General features: G+C 45.4%; 1 protein-coding gene across 1 annotated transcript in view; it reads left to right on the forward strand.

Annotated features, from left to right (window-relative positions):
- Positions 1-17422, forward strand: part of LOC124005266 (roundabout homolog 1-like) — a 485264-nt gene that overhangs the window by 389501 nt on the left and 78341 nt on the right. The window contains 3 exon segments of the mRNA XM_046314363.1: positions 755-921; positions 1421-1542; positions 10497-10728. Coding sequence (XP_046170319.1) covers positions 755-921; positions 1421-1542; positions 10497-10728 — 521 coding nt within the window.

The raw sequence follows: 17422 nt of genomic DNA on the forward strand, positions 1-17422 counted from the left end.
ACTCTTTCTGGGGTTTATCATGGATCCCCATTAGTTCCTGCCAAGGCAGCAGCTACTCTTTCTGGGGTTTATCATGGATCCCCATTAGTTCCTGCCAAGGCAGCAGCTACTCTTTCTGGGGTTTATCATGGATCCCCATTAGTTCCTGCCATGGCAGCAGTTACTCTTCCTGGGGTTTATTATAGATCTCCATTAGTTCCTGCCAAGGCAGCAGCTACTCTTTCTGGGGTTTATCATGGATCCCCATTAGTTCCTGCCAAGGCAGCAGCTACTCTTCCTGGGGTTTATTATGGATCCCCATTAGTTCCTGCTAAGGTAGCAGCTACTCTTCCTGGGGTTTATTATAGATCTCCATTAGTTCCTGTCATGGCAGCAGCTACTCTTCCTGGGGTTTATTATAGATCCCCCATTAGTTCCTGCCATGGCAGCAGCTACTCTTTCTGGGGTTTATTGTAGATCTCCATTAGTTCCTGCCATGGCAGCAGCTACTCTTCCTGGGGTTCATTATAGATCTCCATTAGTTCCTGCCATGGCAGCAGCTACTCTTCCTGGGGTTTATTGTAGATCTCCATTAGTTCCTGCCAGGCAGTTATATACAATTAAAAACATTACATACATTTTCACAACAGATTTCACAACACATTAAGTGTGTCCCCTTAGACCACTAATTTACGAATCTACAATGTCTACAGTCTGAGTGTGTGTATGAACTTTAAACCTGATGTGTAACATCCTGTTCTGTCTTCGCTTCTAGTCATGCATCAGGCAGCAGCTGGCAGACCCTAGCAGAATATGTGAAGACTGAGTCGTATGTACTGAAGGGCCTGAAGGCCAGTGCTGTCTATCTCTTCCTGGTCCGAGCTGCTAACGCCTACGGCCTGAGTGACCCCAGCCCCATTACTGACTCCGTCAAAACACAAGGTGGGTCTCTGCTCTCTCTTAATGCCTTCAAATGGGCCTCTTTAAGCTTCTGTCGAGACATTGTCCTGTCTAGACATTGTCCTGTCTAGACCTTGTCCTGTCTAGACCTTGTCCCTGTCTAGACATTGTCCCTGTCTAGACCTTGTCCTGTCTAGACCTTATCCCTGTCTAGACTCTGTCCCTGTCTAGACCTTGTCCCTGTCTAGACTTTGTCCCTGTCTAGACCTTGTCCCTGTCTAGACTTTGTCCCTTCCTAGACTTTGTCCCTGTCTAGACCTTGTCCCTGTCTAGACCTTGTCCCTGTCTGGACCTTGTCCCTGTCCGGACCTTGTCCCTGTCTGGACCCTCTGCTGTTCTTACTGTGTGTGTGTGTGTGTGTGTGTGTGTGTGTGTGTGTGTGTGTGTGTGTGTGTGTGTGTGTGTGTGTGTGTGTGTGTGTGTGTGTGTGTGTGTGTGTGTGTGTGTGTGTGTGTGTGTGTGTGTGTGTGTGTGTGTGCAGATATCCCCCCCACCAGTCAGGGAGTGGACCACCGTCAGATCCAGAGGGAGTTAGGAGAAGTGGTCATCCACCTTCACAACCCCACCATCCTCTCCTCCTCCTCTGTCAGAGTGCAGTGGACGGTGAGTGGTTATCTCTGCTTCAAAACAGGGCTTTAGGGATTACAATCCCAAGAAGTGCCTCTTGTAAACTCATGTACTGTATGCATATGGTTTATGTATTCATTTGATACCTATTGTGTATTTTGTATGTTTTAGCATAGATTTTCTTTGTTCCAAAGTCACCATGTGGAGTGGCAAGGTCTGGAGCGCTCTGGGCTCACGGTCGATTTGTTTGGCCACTCAGCAGTGCTAATGTCCTAGTGTCCTGTAGAGGACGGACACTGCACTGCAGAGACAGAAAACAGAGAACAGACTGAAACCCTGTCAAAACTCTGCCCATCTGTTCAGGGCCAGTCACACTGGCCAGCACTGCTGCTGTAGGTCTTGTCTGTCTGTCTGTCTCTCTGTCTGTCTTCAGTCAGAGCTACACCAACCCACCACGGCCCACTCAAAACACTCCACAACACACAGTCGACTGCATAAGCCGCCCAGCAGCGCAGCTAGCAAGCCTGTGCCCTCCCAGATTGAAAACACCTGACTGCTGTTAAATTAATACAAGTTAGAAGGAAGAGGCGGCCAACTAGTGCTCTCAGGATGAAGTAGGTTGTAGATGTGGTAGGAGGGGGGGGTTGTAGATGTGGTAGGAGGGGGGTTGTAGATGTGGTAGGATGGTAGGAGGGGGGTTGTAGATGTGGTAGGAGGTGGGGGTTGTAGATGTGGTAGGAGGGGGGTTGTAGATGTGGTAGGAGGGGGGTTGTAGATGTGGTAGGAGTGGGGGGGTTGTAGATGTGGTAGGAGGGGGGTTGTAGATGTGGTAGGAGGGGGGGTGTAGATGTGGTAGGAGGGGGGTTGTAGATGTGGTAGGAGGGGGGTTGTAGATGTGGTAGAAGGGCGGGGGTGTAGATGTGGTAGGAGAGGGTGGGAGGTTGCAGATGTGGTAGGATAGGGGGTGTAGATGTGGTAGGAGAGGGGGAGGTTGCAGATGTGGTAGGATGGGGGTTGTAGATGTGGTAGGAGGGGGGTGTAGATGTGGTAGGAGGGGGCGCGGTTGTAGATGTGGTAGGAGTGGGGGTTGTAGATGTGGTAGGAGAGGGGGGTTGTAGATTTGGTAGGAGAGGGGGAGGTTGAATATGTGGTAGGAGAGGGGGGAGGTTGCAGATGTGGTAGGAGAGTGGGGGAGGTTGAATATGTGGTAGGAGGGGGTGGGAGGTTGTAGATTTGGTAGGAGGAGGGTTGTAGATGTGGTAGGAGAGGGGGGTTGTAGATTTGGTAGGAGGGGGTTGTAGATGTGGTAGGAGGGGGGTTGTAGATGTGGTAGGAGAGGGGAGGTTGAATATGTGGTAGGAGGGGGTGGGAGGTTGTAGATTTGGTAGGAGGGGAGGGTTGTAGATGTGGTAGGAGAGGGGGGTTGTAGATTTGGTAGGAGGGGGTTGTAGATGTGGTAGGAGAGGGGAGGTTGAATATGTGGTAGGAGGGGGTGGGAGGTTGTAGATTTGGTAGGAGGGGAGGGTTGTAGATGTGGTAGGAGAGGGGGGAGTTGTAGATTTGGAAGGAGGGGGGCTGTAGATGTGGTAGGAGAGGGGTGAGGTTGAATATGTGGTAGGAGAGGGGTGAGGTTGAATATGTGGTAGGAGAGGGGGGGGTTGTAAAAGACAGTTACCTTGTCTGACAGCCTGATGCACAGTTACCTTGTCTGACAGCCTGATGCACAGTTACCTTGTCTGACAGCCTGATGCACAGTTACCTTGTCTGACAGCCTGATGCCCAGTTGCCCTGTCTTACAGCCTGATACACAGTTACCTTGTCTTACAGCCTGATGCACAGTTACCTTGTCTGACAGCCTGATGCCCAGTTGCCCTGTCTGACGGTCTGATGCACAGTTGCCTTGTCTGACAGCCTGATGCACAGTTACCTTGTCTGACGGCCTGATGCACAGTTACCTTGTCTTACAGCCTGATGCACAGTTACCTTGTCTGACAGCCTGATGCACAGTTACCTTGTCTGACGGCCTGATGCACAGTTACCCTGTCTGACGGCCTCATGCCCAGTTACCCTGTCTGACGGTCTGATGCCCAGTTACCCTGTCTGACGGCCTGATGCCCAGTTACCCTGTCTGACGGTCTGATGCCCAGTTACCCTGTCTGACGGTCTGATGCCCAGTTACCCTGTCTGACGGTCTGATGCCCAGTTACCCTGTCTGACGGTCTGATGCCCAGTTACCCTGTTTGACGGTCTGATGCCCAGTTGCCCTGTTTGACGGTCTGATGCCCAGTTACCCTGTCTGACGGTCTGATGCCCAGTTACCCTGTCTGACGGTCTGATGCCCAGTTGCCCTGTTTGACGGCCTGATGCACAGTTTCCCTGTCTGATGGTCTGATGCACAGTTACCCTGTCTGACGGTCTGATGCCCAGTTGCCCTGTTTGACGGCCTGATGCACAGTTACCCTGTCTGACGGTCTGATGCACAGTTACCCTGTCTGACGGTCTGATGCCCAGTTACCCTGTCTGACGGTCTGATGCCCAGTTGCCCTGTCTGACGGCCTGATGCCCAGTTACCCTGTCTGACGGTCTGATGCCCAGTTACCCTGTCTGACGGTCTGATGCCCAGTTACCCTGTCTGACGGTCTGATGCCCCGTTGCCCTGTCTGACGGCCTGATGCCCAGTTACCCTGTCTGACGGTCTGATGCCCAGTTACCCTGTCTGACGGTCTGATGCCCAGTTACCCTGTCTGACGGTCTGATGCCCCGTTGCCCTGTCTGACGGCCTGATGCCCAGTTACCCTGTCTGACGGTCTGATGCCCAGTTACCCTGTCTGACGGTCTGATGCCCCGTTGCCCTGTCTGACGGCCTGATGCCCAGTTACCCTGTCTGACGGTCTGATGCCCAGTTACCCTGTCTGACGGTCTGATGCCCAGTTACCCTGTCTTACAGCCTGATGCCAGTTACCAACTAGGTTTTCCACCATTAGTCACTAACAAGTTTACATTGTATTTACATGGCCGTGGTTTGATCGTTTTTTGGGGGTTAAAAATCTCATGGCAGTTTCTGGCTTGTATGTTGTTCTTATGTGTTTCTGCTTAACCCTTGCACATTTCTGAGCCTAATGAAGACCACCTGAGCTGACAGCACATTTTATAGGAGGGATAAAAAAGAAATATCTAAAACAGCACAGTACAGTACAGTACAGTACACTAGAGTACATTACAGTACAGTACATTACCGTACACAACAGTAGAGTACAGTACACTACAGTACAGTACAGTACAGTACACTAGAGTACACTACACTAAAGTATAGTACAGTACACTACAGTGCATTACATACAGTCCAGTACAGTACACTACTGTATATTACAGTACACTAGAGTACATTACAGTACAGTACACTACAGTATAGTACAGTACACTAGAGTACATTACCGTACAGTACATTACAGTACACTACAGTACACTACAGTACAGTACAGTATAGTACAGTACACTAGAGTACATTACAGCACACTAAAGTACACTACAGTACAGTATAGTACACTACAGTGCAGTACATTACAGTACAGTACATTACAGTACACTACAGTACAGCACACTACAGTATAGTACAGTACACTAGAGTACATTACAGTGCATTACAGTACACTACAGTATAGTACACTACAGTGCAGTACATTACAGTACAGTACATTACAGTACACTACAGTACAGCACACTACAGTATAGTACAGTACACTAGAGTACATTACAGTGCATTACAGTACACTACAGTATAGTACAGTACACTAGAGTACATTACAGTGCATTACAGTACACTACAGTATAGTACACTACAGTGCAGTACACTACAGTACAGCACACTACATTATAGTACAGTATTCTAGATTACATTACAGTACATTACAGTACACTACAGTACAGTACACTACAGTATAGTACAGTATTCTAGAGTACATTACAGTACATTACAGTCCACTACAGTACAGTACACTACAGTATAGTACAGTATTCTACAGTACATTACAGTACATTACGCTACAGTACAGTACGCTACAATATAGTTCAGTATTCTAGAGTACATTACAGTACATTACAGTACACTACAGTACAGTACACTACAGTATAGTACAGTATTGTAGAGTACATTACAGTACAGTACAGTACACTACAGTATAGTACAGTATTCTAGAGTACATTACAGTACAGAACAGCACACTACAGTATAGTACAGTATTCTAGAGTACATTACAGTACAGTACACTACAGTATAGTACAGTATTCTAGAGTACATTACAGTACAGCACAGTACACTACATTATAGTACAGTACAGTATTCTAGAGTACATTACAGTACAGTACAGTGCACTACACTACAGTATAGTACAGTATTCTAGAGTACATTACACTACAGTACAGTACACTACAGTATAGTACAGTATTCTAGAGTACATTACAGTACAGTACACTACATTATAGTACAGTACAGTATTCTAGAGTACATTACAGTACAGTACAGTGCACTACACTACAGTATAGTACAGTATTCTAGAGTACATTACACTACAGTACAGTACACTACAGTATAGTACAGTATTCTAGAGTACATTACAGTACAGTACACTACATTATAGTACACTACAGTACAGCACACTACAGTATAGTACAGTACACTAGAGTACATTACAGTGCATTACAGTACACTACAGTATAGTACACTACAGTGCAGTACATTACAGTACAGTACATTACAGTACACTACAGTACAGCACACTACAGTATAGTACAGTACACTAGAGTACATTACAGTGCATTACAGTACACTACAGTATAGTACAGTACACTAGAGTACATTACAGTGCATTACAGTACACTACAGTATAGTACACTACAGTGCAGTACATTACAGTACAGTACATTACAGTACACTACAGTACAGCACACTACAGTATAGTACAGTATTCTAGATTACATTACAGTACATTACAGTACACTACAGTACAGTACACTACAGTATAGTACAGTATTCTAGAGTACATTACAGTACATTACAGTCCACTACAGTACAGTACACTACAGTATAGTACAGTATTCTACAGTACATTACAGTACATTACGCTACAGTACAGTACGCTACAATATAGTTCAGTATTCTAGAGTACATTACAGTACATTACAGTACACTACAGTACAGTACACTGCAGTATAGTACAGTATTGTAGAGTACATTACAGTACAATACAGTGCACTACAGTATAGTACAGTATTCTAGAGTACATTACAGTACAGTACAGTGCACTACACTACAGTATAGTACAGTATTCTAGAGTACATTACAGTACAGTACAGTACACTACAGTATAGTACAGTATTCTAGAGTACATTACAGTACAGAACAGTACACTACAGTATAGTACAGTATTCTAGAGTACATTACAGTACAGTACAGTGCACTACACTACAGTATAGTACAGTATTCTAGAGTACATTACACTACAGTACACTACAGTATAGTTCAGTATTCTAGAGTACATTACAGTACAGCACAGTACACTACATTATAGTACAGTACAGTATTCTAGAGTACATTACAGTACAGTACAGTGCACTACACTACAGTATAGTACAGTATTCTAGAGTACATTACAGTACAGTACACTACAGTATAGTACAGTATTCTAGAGTACATTACACTACAGTACAGTACACTACAGTATCCTTCTATTTCACAGCGATAGGTTGTTTTGTAAAATTCATACATTCAATAGAAGCAAATGTATTGATGATGTCAAGTTCGCTAACACGTGATCAGCAATAACTGACTTTAACTGACTTTTACTGACTGTAACTGGCTGTGACTGACTGTGACTGACTGTGACTGACTGTGACTGACTATAACTGACTATAACTGACTGTGTCTGACTGTGACTGACTGTGACTGACTGTGACTAACTGTGACTGACTGTGACTGACTATAACTGACTATGACTGACTGTGTCTGACTATAAATGACTATGACTGACTTTAACTGACTGTGACTGACTATAACTGACTTTAACTGACTGTGAATGAATGTGACTGACTGTGACTGACTGTGCCTGACTATAACTGACTTTAACTGACTGTGACTGAATGTAACTGACTTTGACTGACTATAACTGACTATAACTGACTTTGACTGACTGTGACTGACTGTGACTGACTATGACTGACTGTGACTGACTATAACTGACTGTAACCGACTATGACTGACTGTGACTGACTGTGACTGAATGTAACTGACTTTGACTGACTATAACTGACTATAACTGACTATGACTGACTGTGACTGACTGTGACTGACTATGACTGACTGTGACTGACTATAACTGACTATGACTGATTGTGACTAACTGTGTCAGACTATAACTGACTGTGACTGACTGTGACTGACTGTGACTGACTATAAGTGACTGTGACTGACTATAACTGACTGTAACCGACTATGACTGACTGTGACTGACTGTGACTGAATGTAACTGACTTTGACTGACTATAACTGACTATAACTGACTGTGACTGACTGTGACTGACTGTGACTGACTATAACTGACTGTGACTGACTATGACTGAATGTGACTGACTATAAGTGACTGTGACTGACTATAACTGGCTATAACTGACTATGACTGACTGTGACTGACTGTGACTGACTATGACTGACTGTGACTGACCATAACTGACTGTGACTGACTGTGACTGAATGTAACTGACTGTAACTGACTGACTGACTATAACTGACTATAACTGGCTATAACTGGCTATAACTGACTGTGATGGACTATAACTGACTGTAACTGACTGTGACTGACTATAACTGACTGTGACTGACTGTGACTGAATGTAACTGACTTTGACTGACTATAACTGACTATAACTGACTATAACTCACTGTGACCTACTGTGACTGACTGTGACTGAATGTAACTGACTTTGACTGACTATAACTGACTATAACTGACTGTGACTGACTGTAACTGACTGTAACTGACTGACTGACTATAACTGACTATAACTGGCTATAACTGACTGTGATGGACTATAACTGACTGTGACTGACTGTGACTGACTATAACTGACCATAACTCACTGTGACCTACTGTGACTGACTATAACTGACTATAACTGACTATTAATGAATGTGACTGACTGTGACTGACTGTGACTGACTATAACTGACTATAACTGACTATAACTGACCATGACTGACTGTGACTGACTATAACTGAATGTGACTGACTGTGACTGACTGTGACTGACTATGACTGACTGTGACTGACTATGAATGAATGTGACTGACTGTAACTGACTGTGACTGACTATAACTGACTGTGACTGACTGTGACTGAATGTAACTGACTTTGACTGACTATAACTGACCATAACTCACTGTGACCTACTGTGACTGACTATAACTGACTATTAATGACTATGAATGAATGTGACTGACTGTGACTGACTATAACTGACTATAACTGACTATGACTGACTGTGACTGACTGTGACTGACTATGACTGACTGTGACTGACTATAACTGACTGTGACTGACTGTGACTGACTGTGACTGACTATGACTGACTGTGACTGACTATAACTGGCTATAACTGGCTATAACTGGCTATAACTGACTATGACTAACTGTGACTGACTGTGACTGAATGTAACTGACTTTGACTGACTATAACTGACTATAACTGACTGTGACTGACTGTAACTGACTGTAACTGACTGACTGACTATAACTGACTATAACTGGCTATAACTGGCTATAACTGACTGTGATGGACTATAACTGACTGTAACTGACTGTGACTGACTATAACTGAATGTGACTGACTGTGACTGAATGTAACTGACTTTGACTGACTATAACTGACCATAACTCACTGTGACCTACTGTGACTGACTATAACTGACTATTAATGACTATGACTGACTGTGACTGACTGTGACTGACTGTGACTGACTATAACTGACTATAACTGACTATGACTGACTGTGACTGACTGTGACTGACTATGACTGACTGTGACTGACTATAACTGACTGTGACTGACTGTGACTGACTGTGACTGACTATGACTGACTGTGACTGACTATAACTGGCTATAACTGACTATGACTAACTGTGACTGACTGTGACTGAATGTAACTGACTTTGACTGACTATAACTGACTATAACTGACTGTGACTGACTGTAACTGACTGTAACTGACTGACTGACTGTGGCTGACTATAACTGACTATAACTGGCTATAACTGACTGTAACTGACTTCATATGACTATGACTGACTGTGACTGACTGTAACTGACTGTAACTGACTTTAAATGACTAACTGACTGTGACTTTGACTGACTGTGTCTGACTGTCCAGAACATTTCTAAATCAATATCCACCTTTACCAATATACAATATGATGTTTGCCATCAAGTCTCTCTCTGTACCTTCAGCCTGTCCTGTCCCCTGATGTGTGTATGTCAGTTAGTATGAGAGGCTGCACTGACCCCTGATTCTAGACTACAGTTCTCCGTAAGTCAGGAGGAGACAGGCCGGGCTGTTCTGGGCGCCCTTTTCTAGCCCCCTCTAACCAGGACCAGACTCTCAGGAACCTCTGGGCTATGATCTCATGGTGCATTGCGGGTTCCACACATCGCTGACGCTCCAAACGGATCCGCTCCACTGGCCACACACAGACGGAGGGCCATTTGATGAGTTAGCACTCCGGTCCCCACTAGCCAGCCAGCCAGCCAGCCAGCCAGGGACAGCCACGTTAGTTAAACTGGCCTAAAGCAACAACTGAACTGTCTATTGATAATGAGTTCCAGAACGATGAAGAGAGACTTTCCACTGTAGAGTCACTCAGAGCACCTAAATAGAGTCAAGCTGACCTGTGTGTCTGTGTGTGTGGATATGTGTGTGTGTTGTCTTCTCCCCTGGCCACTAGGTGGAGCAGCAGTCTCAGTACATCCAGGGTTATAAGGTGATGTACCGAACCTCTCCAGAGGGGCATCAGAGGAGTGACTGGACTGTGTTTGAGGTGAGAACCCCAGGAGAGGACAGTACTGTGGTACCGCAGCTCAGGAAGGGAGTCACCTACGAGTTCAAAGTTCGCCCCTTCTTCAATGAGTTCCAGGGAACAGACAGTGAGATCAAGATAGCCAAGACTCTGGAGGAAGGTGGGTGGACATGTCTGTCTGTCTGTCTGTCTGTCTGTCTGTCTGTCTGTCTGTCTGTCTGTCTGTCTGTCTGTCTGTCTGTCTGTCTGTCTGTCTGTCTGTCTGTCTGTCTGTCTGTCTGTCTGTCTGTCTGTCTGTCTGTCTGTCTGTCTGTCTGTCTGTCTGTCTGTCTGTCTGTCTGTCTGTCTGTCTGTCTGTCTGTCTGTGTCTGTGTGTGTGTGTGTGTGTGTGTGTGTTTGTCTTTGGAGAGCAGCTCTGTGTTTGTGAAGGATTACCAGTCCATGTGATTAGTGGTAGGACTCTACAGGACCACTCTGTCACTGGACCTATACAGGACCACTCTGTCACTGGACATATACAGGACCACTCTGTCACTGGACCTATACAGAACCACTCTCTCACTGGACCTATACAGAACCACTCTCTCACTGGACCTATACAGAACCACTCTCTCACTGGACCTATACAGGACCACTCTCTCACTGGACCTATACAGGACCACTCTCTCACTGGACCTATACAGGACCACTCTCTCACTGGACCTATACAGGACCACTCTCTCACTGGACCTATACTGGACCACTCTCTCACTGGACATATACAGGACCTCTCTCTCACTGGACATATACAGAACCACTATCTCACTGGATCTATACAGGACCACTCTCTCACTGGACCTATACAGGACCACTCTCTCACTGGAACAATACAGGATCACTCTTTCACTGGACCTATACAGGACCACTCTGTCACTGGACATATACAGAACCACTCTCTCACTGGACCTATACAGAACCACTCTCTCACTGGACCTATACTGGACCACTCTCTCACTGGACATATACAGGACCTCTCTCTCACTGGACATATACAGAACCACTATCTCACTGGATCTATACAGAACCACTCTCTCACTGGACCTATACAGGACCACTCTCTCACTGGACCTATACAGGACCACTCTCTCACTGGACCTATACAGGACCACTCTCTCACTGGACCTATACAGGACCACTCTCTCACTGGACCTATACAGGACCACTCTCTCACTGGACCTATACAGGACCACTCTCTCACTGGACCTATACTGGACCACTCTCTCACTGGACATATACAGGACCTCTCTCTCACTGGACATATACAGAACCACTATCTCACTGGATCTATACAGGACCACTCTCTCACTGGACCTATACAGGACCACTCTCTCACTGGAACAATACAGGATCACTCTCTCACTGGACCTATACAGGACCACTCTGTCACTGGACATATACAGAACCACTCTCTCACTGGACCTATACAGAACCACTCTCTCACTGGACCTATACAGGACCACTCTCTCACTGGACCTATACAGGACCAGTATCTCACTGGACCTATACAGGACCACTCTCTCACTGGACCTATACAGGACCACTCTCTCACTGGACCTATACAGGACCACTCTCTCACTGGACCTGTACAGGTCCACTCTCTCACTGGACCTATACAGGAACAGTCTCTCACTGGACCTATACAGGACCACTCTCTCACTGGACCTATACAGAACCACTCTCTCACTGGACCAATACAGGACCACTCTCTCACTGGAACTATACTGGACCACTCTCTCACTGGACATATACAGGACCACTCTCTCACTGGACATATACAGAACCTCTCTCTCACTGGATCTATACAGGACCACTCTCTCACTGGACCTATACAGGACCACTCTCTCACTGGACCTATACAGGACCACTCTCTCACTGGACCTGTACAGGTCCACTCTCTCACTGGACCTATACAGGAACAGTCTCTCACTGGACCTATACAGGACCACTCTCTCACTGGACCTATACAGAACCACTCTCTCACTGGACCTATACAGGACCACTCTCTCACTGGACCTATACAGAACCACTCTCTCACTGGAACTATACAGAACCACTCTCTCACTGGACCTATACAGAACCACTCTCTCACTGGACCTATAGAGGACCACTCTCTAACTGGACCTATGCAGGACCACTCTGTCACTGGACATATACAGAACCACGCTCTCACTGGACCTATACAGGACCACTCTCTCACTGGACCTATACAGGACCACTCTCTCACTGGACCTATACAGAACCACTCTCTCACTGGACCTATACAGGACCACTCTCTCACTGGACCTATACAGAACCACTCTCTCACTGGACCTATACAGGACCACTCTCTCACTGGACCTATACAGGACCACTCTCTCACTGGACCTATACAGGACCACTCTCTCACTGGACCTATACAGGACCACTCTCTAACTGGACCTATGCAGGACCACTCTGTCACTGGACATATACAGAACCACGCTCTCACTGGACCTATACAGGACCACTCTCTCACTGGACCTATACAGGACCACTCTCTCACTGGACCTATAGAGGACCACTCTCTCACTGGACCTATACAGGACCACTCTCTCACTGGAACTATACTGGACCACTCTCTCACTGGACATATACAGGACCACTCTCTCACTGGACATATACAGAACCACTCTCTCACTGGATCTATACAGGACCACTCTCTCACTGGACCTGTACAGGACCACTCTCTCACTGGACCTGTACAGGTCCACTCTCTCACTGGACCTATACAGGATCACTCTCTCACTGGACCTATACAGTACCACTCTCTCACTGGACCTGTACAGGACCAATCTCTCACTGGACCTATACAGAACCACTCTCTCACTGGACCTATACAGAACCAGTGGCAAACAGGAACCACTTGTACCTAAACAACAAACACTCCACAAACCAAACAACCTGTCCTGTGTCCCGAGTTTGTCTGTGACCTTTGCGACTCTGCATGTGTGTGAGAACAACAGCTGTTCCCAGCAGACGCTGTGATTAAAGGATCATATTATGTCCCGTGGTGTTTTCTGCGTGTTAGGGCCAGATGTTGTACTGTTTGAAAACGTCCTGTGATACCCAGAGGTTGATGAACCCAAATGCTACGTTCACATCAGTGCTGTGCTAATCAAATCAAATCAAATTGTATTTGGTCACATACACGTGATTAGTAGACACGCAGTTATTGCAAGTGTAGCGAAAATGTTTGTGCTTCCAGCTCCGGCAGTGCAGTAACATCTATCAAGTAATATCTAAGAAATATATTTGTTGATAGGTTGTGATTGTTTGATTGTGGAAATCTTCCGGGGTTTGGGTGCATCCCAGAGTGAAGCATCATGATAGTCATGTGGAATGAATGAGAGAGGAGCTGACTGAAATAAAGATAGTTTGCCAAAATGTGTGTGTGTGGGTGTGTGTTTTCATTTCTCCCTGTTGCTTTTGTGGCTAATTCTGTTGCTAATTGTTTTCAGAGTTCAAACACGATGCCCTCACTCCCAGAAATGCGTGGTTTCATTACAGTGAATCAGAATGAGATTAAGAGTGTTATGCTGTATGTTGTCATGATTAAATCACTTTAGTTATGCTCATTAGTGTAAAATCAACACACACACCCTCCAAGCGTAAACATTGCAATCATCATTCTCCTTGTTTGAAAAAACAGTGATTTTCTTTCTTTTCCCCAAATACTTTCTCTGAACAAAGAAAAACAGTCCTTTTAGTACAGACACCTAGTGAATAGAGACAGTCCGTGACTCTGGTATTTCTACTTCTGTTAGTACAGACACCTAGTGAATAGAGACAGTCCGTGACTCTGTTATTTCTACTTCTGTTAGTACAGACACCTAGTGAATAGAGACAGTCCGTGACTCTGGTATTTCTACTTCTGTTAGTACAGACACCTAGTGAATAGAGACAGTCCGTGACTCTGTTATTTCTACTTCTGTTAGTACAGACACCTAGTGAATAGAGACAGTCCGTGACTCTGTTATTTCTACTTCTGTTAGTACAGACACCTAGTGAATAGAGACAGTCCGTGACTCTGTTATTTCTACTTCTGTTAGTACAGACACCTAGTGAATAGAGACAGTCCTTGACTCTGTTATTTCTACTTCTGTTCTCTTCTGGATAGGATCCATTTATGAGAGCAGTAGAAGTGAGGAAAGAGCAGACAGTGTGTGTTACTGTTGTAACAGTGTGTGAGGAAAGAGCAGACAGTGTGTGTTACTGTTGTAACAGTGTGTGAGGAAAGAGCTATAGTGTGTGTTACTGTTGTAACAGTGTGTGAGGAGAGAGCAGACAGTGTGTGTTACTGTTGTAACAGTGTGTGGGGACAGACAGTGTGTGTTACTGTTTTAACAGTGTGTGGGGACAGACAGTGTGTGTTACTGTTGTAACAGTGTGTGAGGACAGACAGTGTGTGTTACTGTTGCAACAGTGTGTGGGGACAGACAGTGTGTGTTACTGTTGTAACAGTGTGTGAGGACAGACAGTGTGTGTTACTGTTGCAACAGTGTGTGGGGACAGACAGTGTGTGTTACTGTTGTAACAGTGTGTGGGGACAGACAGTGTGTGTTACTGTTGTAACAGTGTGTGGGGACAGACAGTGTGTGTTACTGTTGTAACAGTGTGTGGGGACAGACAGTGTGTGTTACTGTTGTAACAGTGTGTGAGGACAGACAGTGTGTGTTACTGTTGTAACAGTGTGTGGGGACAGACAGTGTGTGTTACTGTTGTAACAGTGTGTGAGGACAGACAGTGTGTGTTACTGTTGTAACAGTGTGTGAGGAGAGAGCAGACAGTGTGTGTTACTGTTGTAACAGTGTGTGAGGACAGACAGTGTGTGTTACTGTTGTAACAGTGTGTGAGGAGAGAGCAGACAGTGTGTGTTACTGTTGTAACAGTGTGTGGGGACAGACAGTGTGTGTTACTGTTGTAACAGTGTGTGGGGACAGATAGTGTGTGTTACTGTTGTAACAGTGTGTGAGGAGAGAGCAGACAGTGTGTGTTACTGTTGTAACAGTGTGTGAGGAGAGAGCAGACAGTGTGTGTTACTGTTGTAACAGTGTGTGAGGAGAGAGCAGACAGTGTGTGTTACTGTTGTAACAGTGTGTGAGGAGAGAGCAGACAGTGTGTGTTACTGTTGTAACAGTGTGTGGGGACAGACAGTGTGTGTTACTGTTGTAACAGTGTGTGGGGACAGATAGTGTGTGTTACTGTTGTAACAGTGTGTGAGGAGAGAGCAGACAGTGTGTGTTACTGTTGTAACAGTGTGTGAGGAGAGAGCAGACAGTGTGTGTTACTGTTGTAACAGTGTGTGAGGAGAGAGCAGACAGTGTGTGTTACTGTTGTAACAGTGTGTGAGGAGAGAGCAGACAGTGTGTGCTACTGTTGTAACAGTGTGTGAGGACAGACAGTGTGTGTTACTGTTGTAACAGTGTGTGAGGAGAGAGCAGACAGTGTGTGTTACTGTTGTAACAGTGTGTGGGGACAGACAGTGTGTGTTACTGTTGTAACAGTGTGTGAGGAGAGAGCAGACAGTGTGTGCTACTGTTGTAACAGTGTGTGGGGACAGACAGTGTGTGTTACTGTTGTAACAGTGTGTGAGGACAGACAGTGTGTGTTACTGTTGTAACAGTGTGTGAGGAGAGAGCAGACAGTGTGTGTTACTGTTGTAACAGTGTGTGAGGACAGACAGTGTGTGTTACTGTTGTAACAGTGTGTGAGGAGAGAGCAGACAGTGTGTGTTACTGTTGTAACAGTGTGTGGGGACAGACAGTGTGTGTTACTGTTGTAACAGTGTGTGGGGACAGATAGTGTGTGTTACTGTTGTAACAGTGTGTGAGGAGAGAGCAGACAGTGTGTGTTACTGTTGTAACAGTGTGTGAGGAGAGAGCAGACAGTGTGTGTTACTGTTGTAACAGTGTGTGAGGAGAGAGCAGACAGTGTGTGTTACTGTTGTAACAGTGTGTGAGGAGAGAGCAGACAGTGTGTGTTACTGTTGTAACAGTGTGTGAGGACAGACAGTGTGTGTTACTGTTGTAACAGTGTGTGAGGAGAGAGCAGACAGTGTGTGTTACTGTTGTAACAGTGTGTGGGGACAGACAGTGTGTGTTACTGTTGTAACAGTGTGTGTTACTGTTGTAACAGTGTGTGTTACTGTTGTAGCAGTGTGTGTTACTGTTGTAGCAGTGTGTGTTACTGTTGTAGCAGTGTGTGTTACTGTTGTAACAGTGTGTGTTACTGTTGTAGCAGTGTGTGTTACTGTTGTAACAGTGTGTGTTACTGTTGTAGCAGTGTGTGTTACTGTTGTAGCAGTGTGTGTTACTGTTGTAACAGTGTGTGTTACTGTTGTAGCAGTGTGTGTTACTGTTGGAACAGTGTGTGTTACTGTTGTACCAGTGTGTGTTACTGTTGTAACAGTGTGTGTTACTGTTGAAGCAGTGTGTGTTACTGTTGTAGCAGTGTGTGTTACTGTTGTAACAGTGTGTGTTACTGTTGAAGCAGTGTGTGTTACTGTTGTAGCAGTGTGTGTTACTGTTGTAACAGTGTGTGTTACTGTTGTAGCAGTGTGTGTTACTGTTGTAACAGTGTGTGTTACTGTTGTAACAGTGTGTGTTACTGTTGTAGCAGTGTGTGTTACTGTTGTAACAGTGTGTGTTACTGTTGTAGCAGTGTGTGTTACTGTTGTAACAGTGTGTGAGGACAGACAGTGTGTGTTACTGTTGTAACAGTGTGTGAGGAGAGAGCAGACAGTGTGTGTTACTGTTGTAACAGTGTGTGAGGACAGACAGTGTGTGTTACTGTTGTAA

The sequence above is a fragment of the Oncorhynchus gorbuscha genome, linkage group LG19 (genome assembly GCF_021184085.1).
Source record: "Oncorhynchus gorbuscha isolate QuinsamMale2020 ecotype Even-year linkage group LG19, OgorEven_v1.0, whole genome shotgun sequence".
In the NCBI taxonomy this organism is placed as follows: Eukaryota; Metazoa; Chordata; class Actinopteri; order Salmoniformes; family Salmonidae; genus Oncorhynchus; species Oncorhynchus gorbuscha.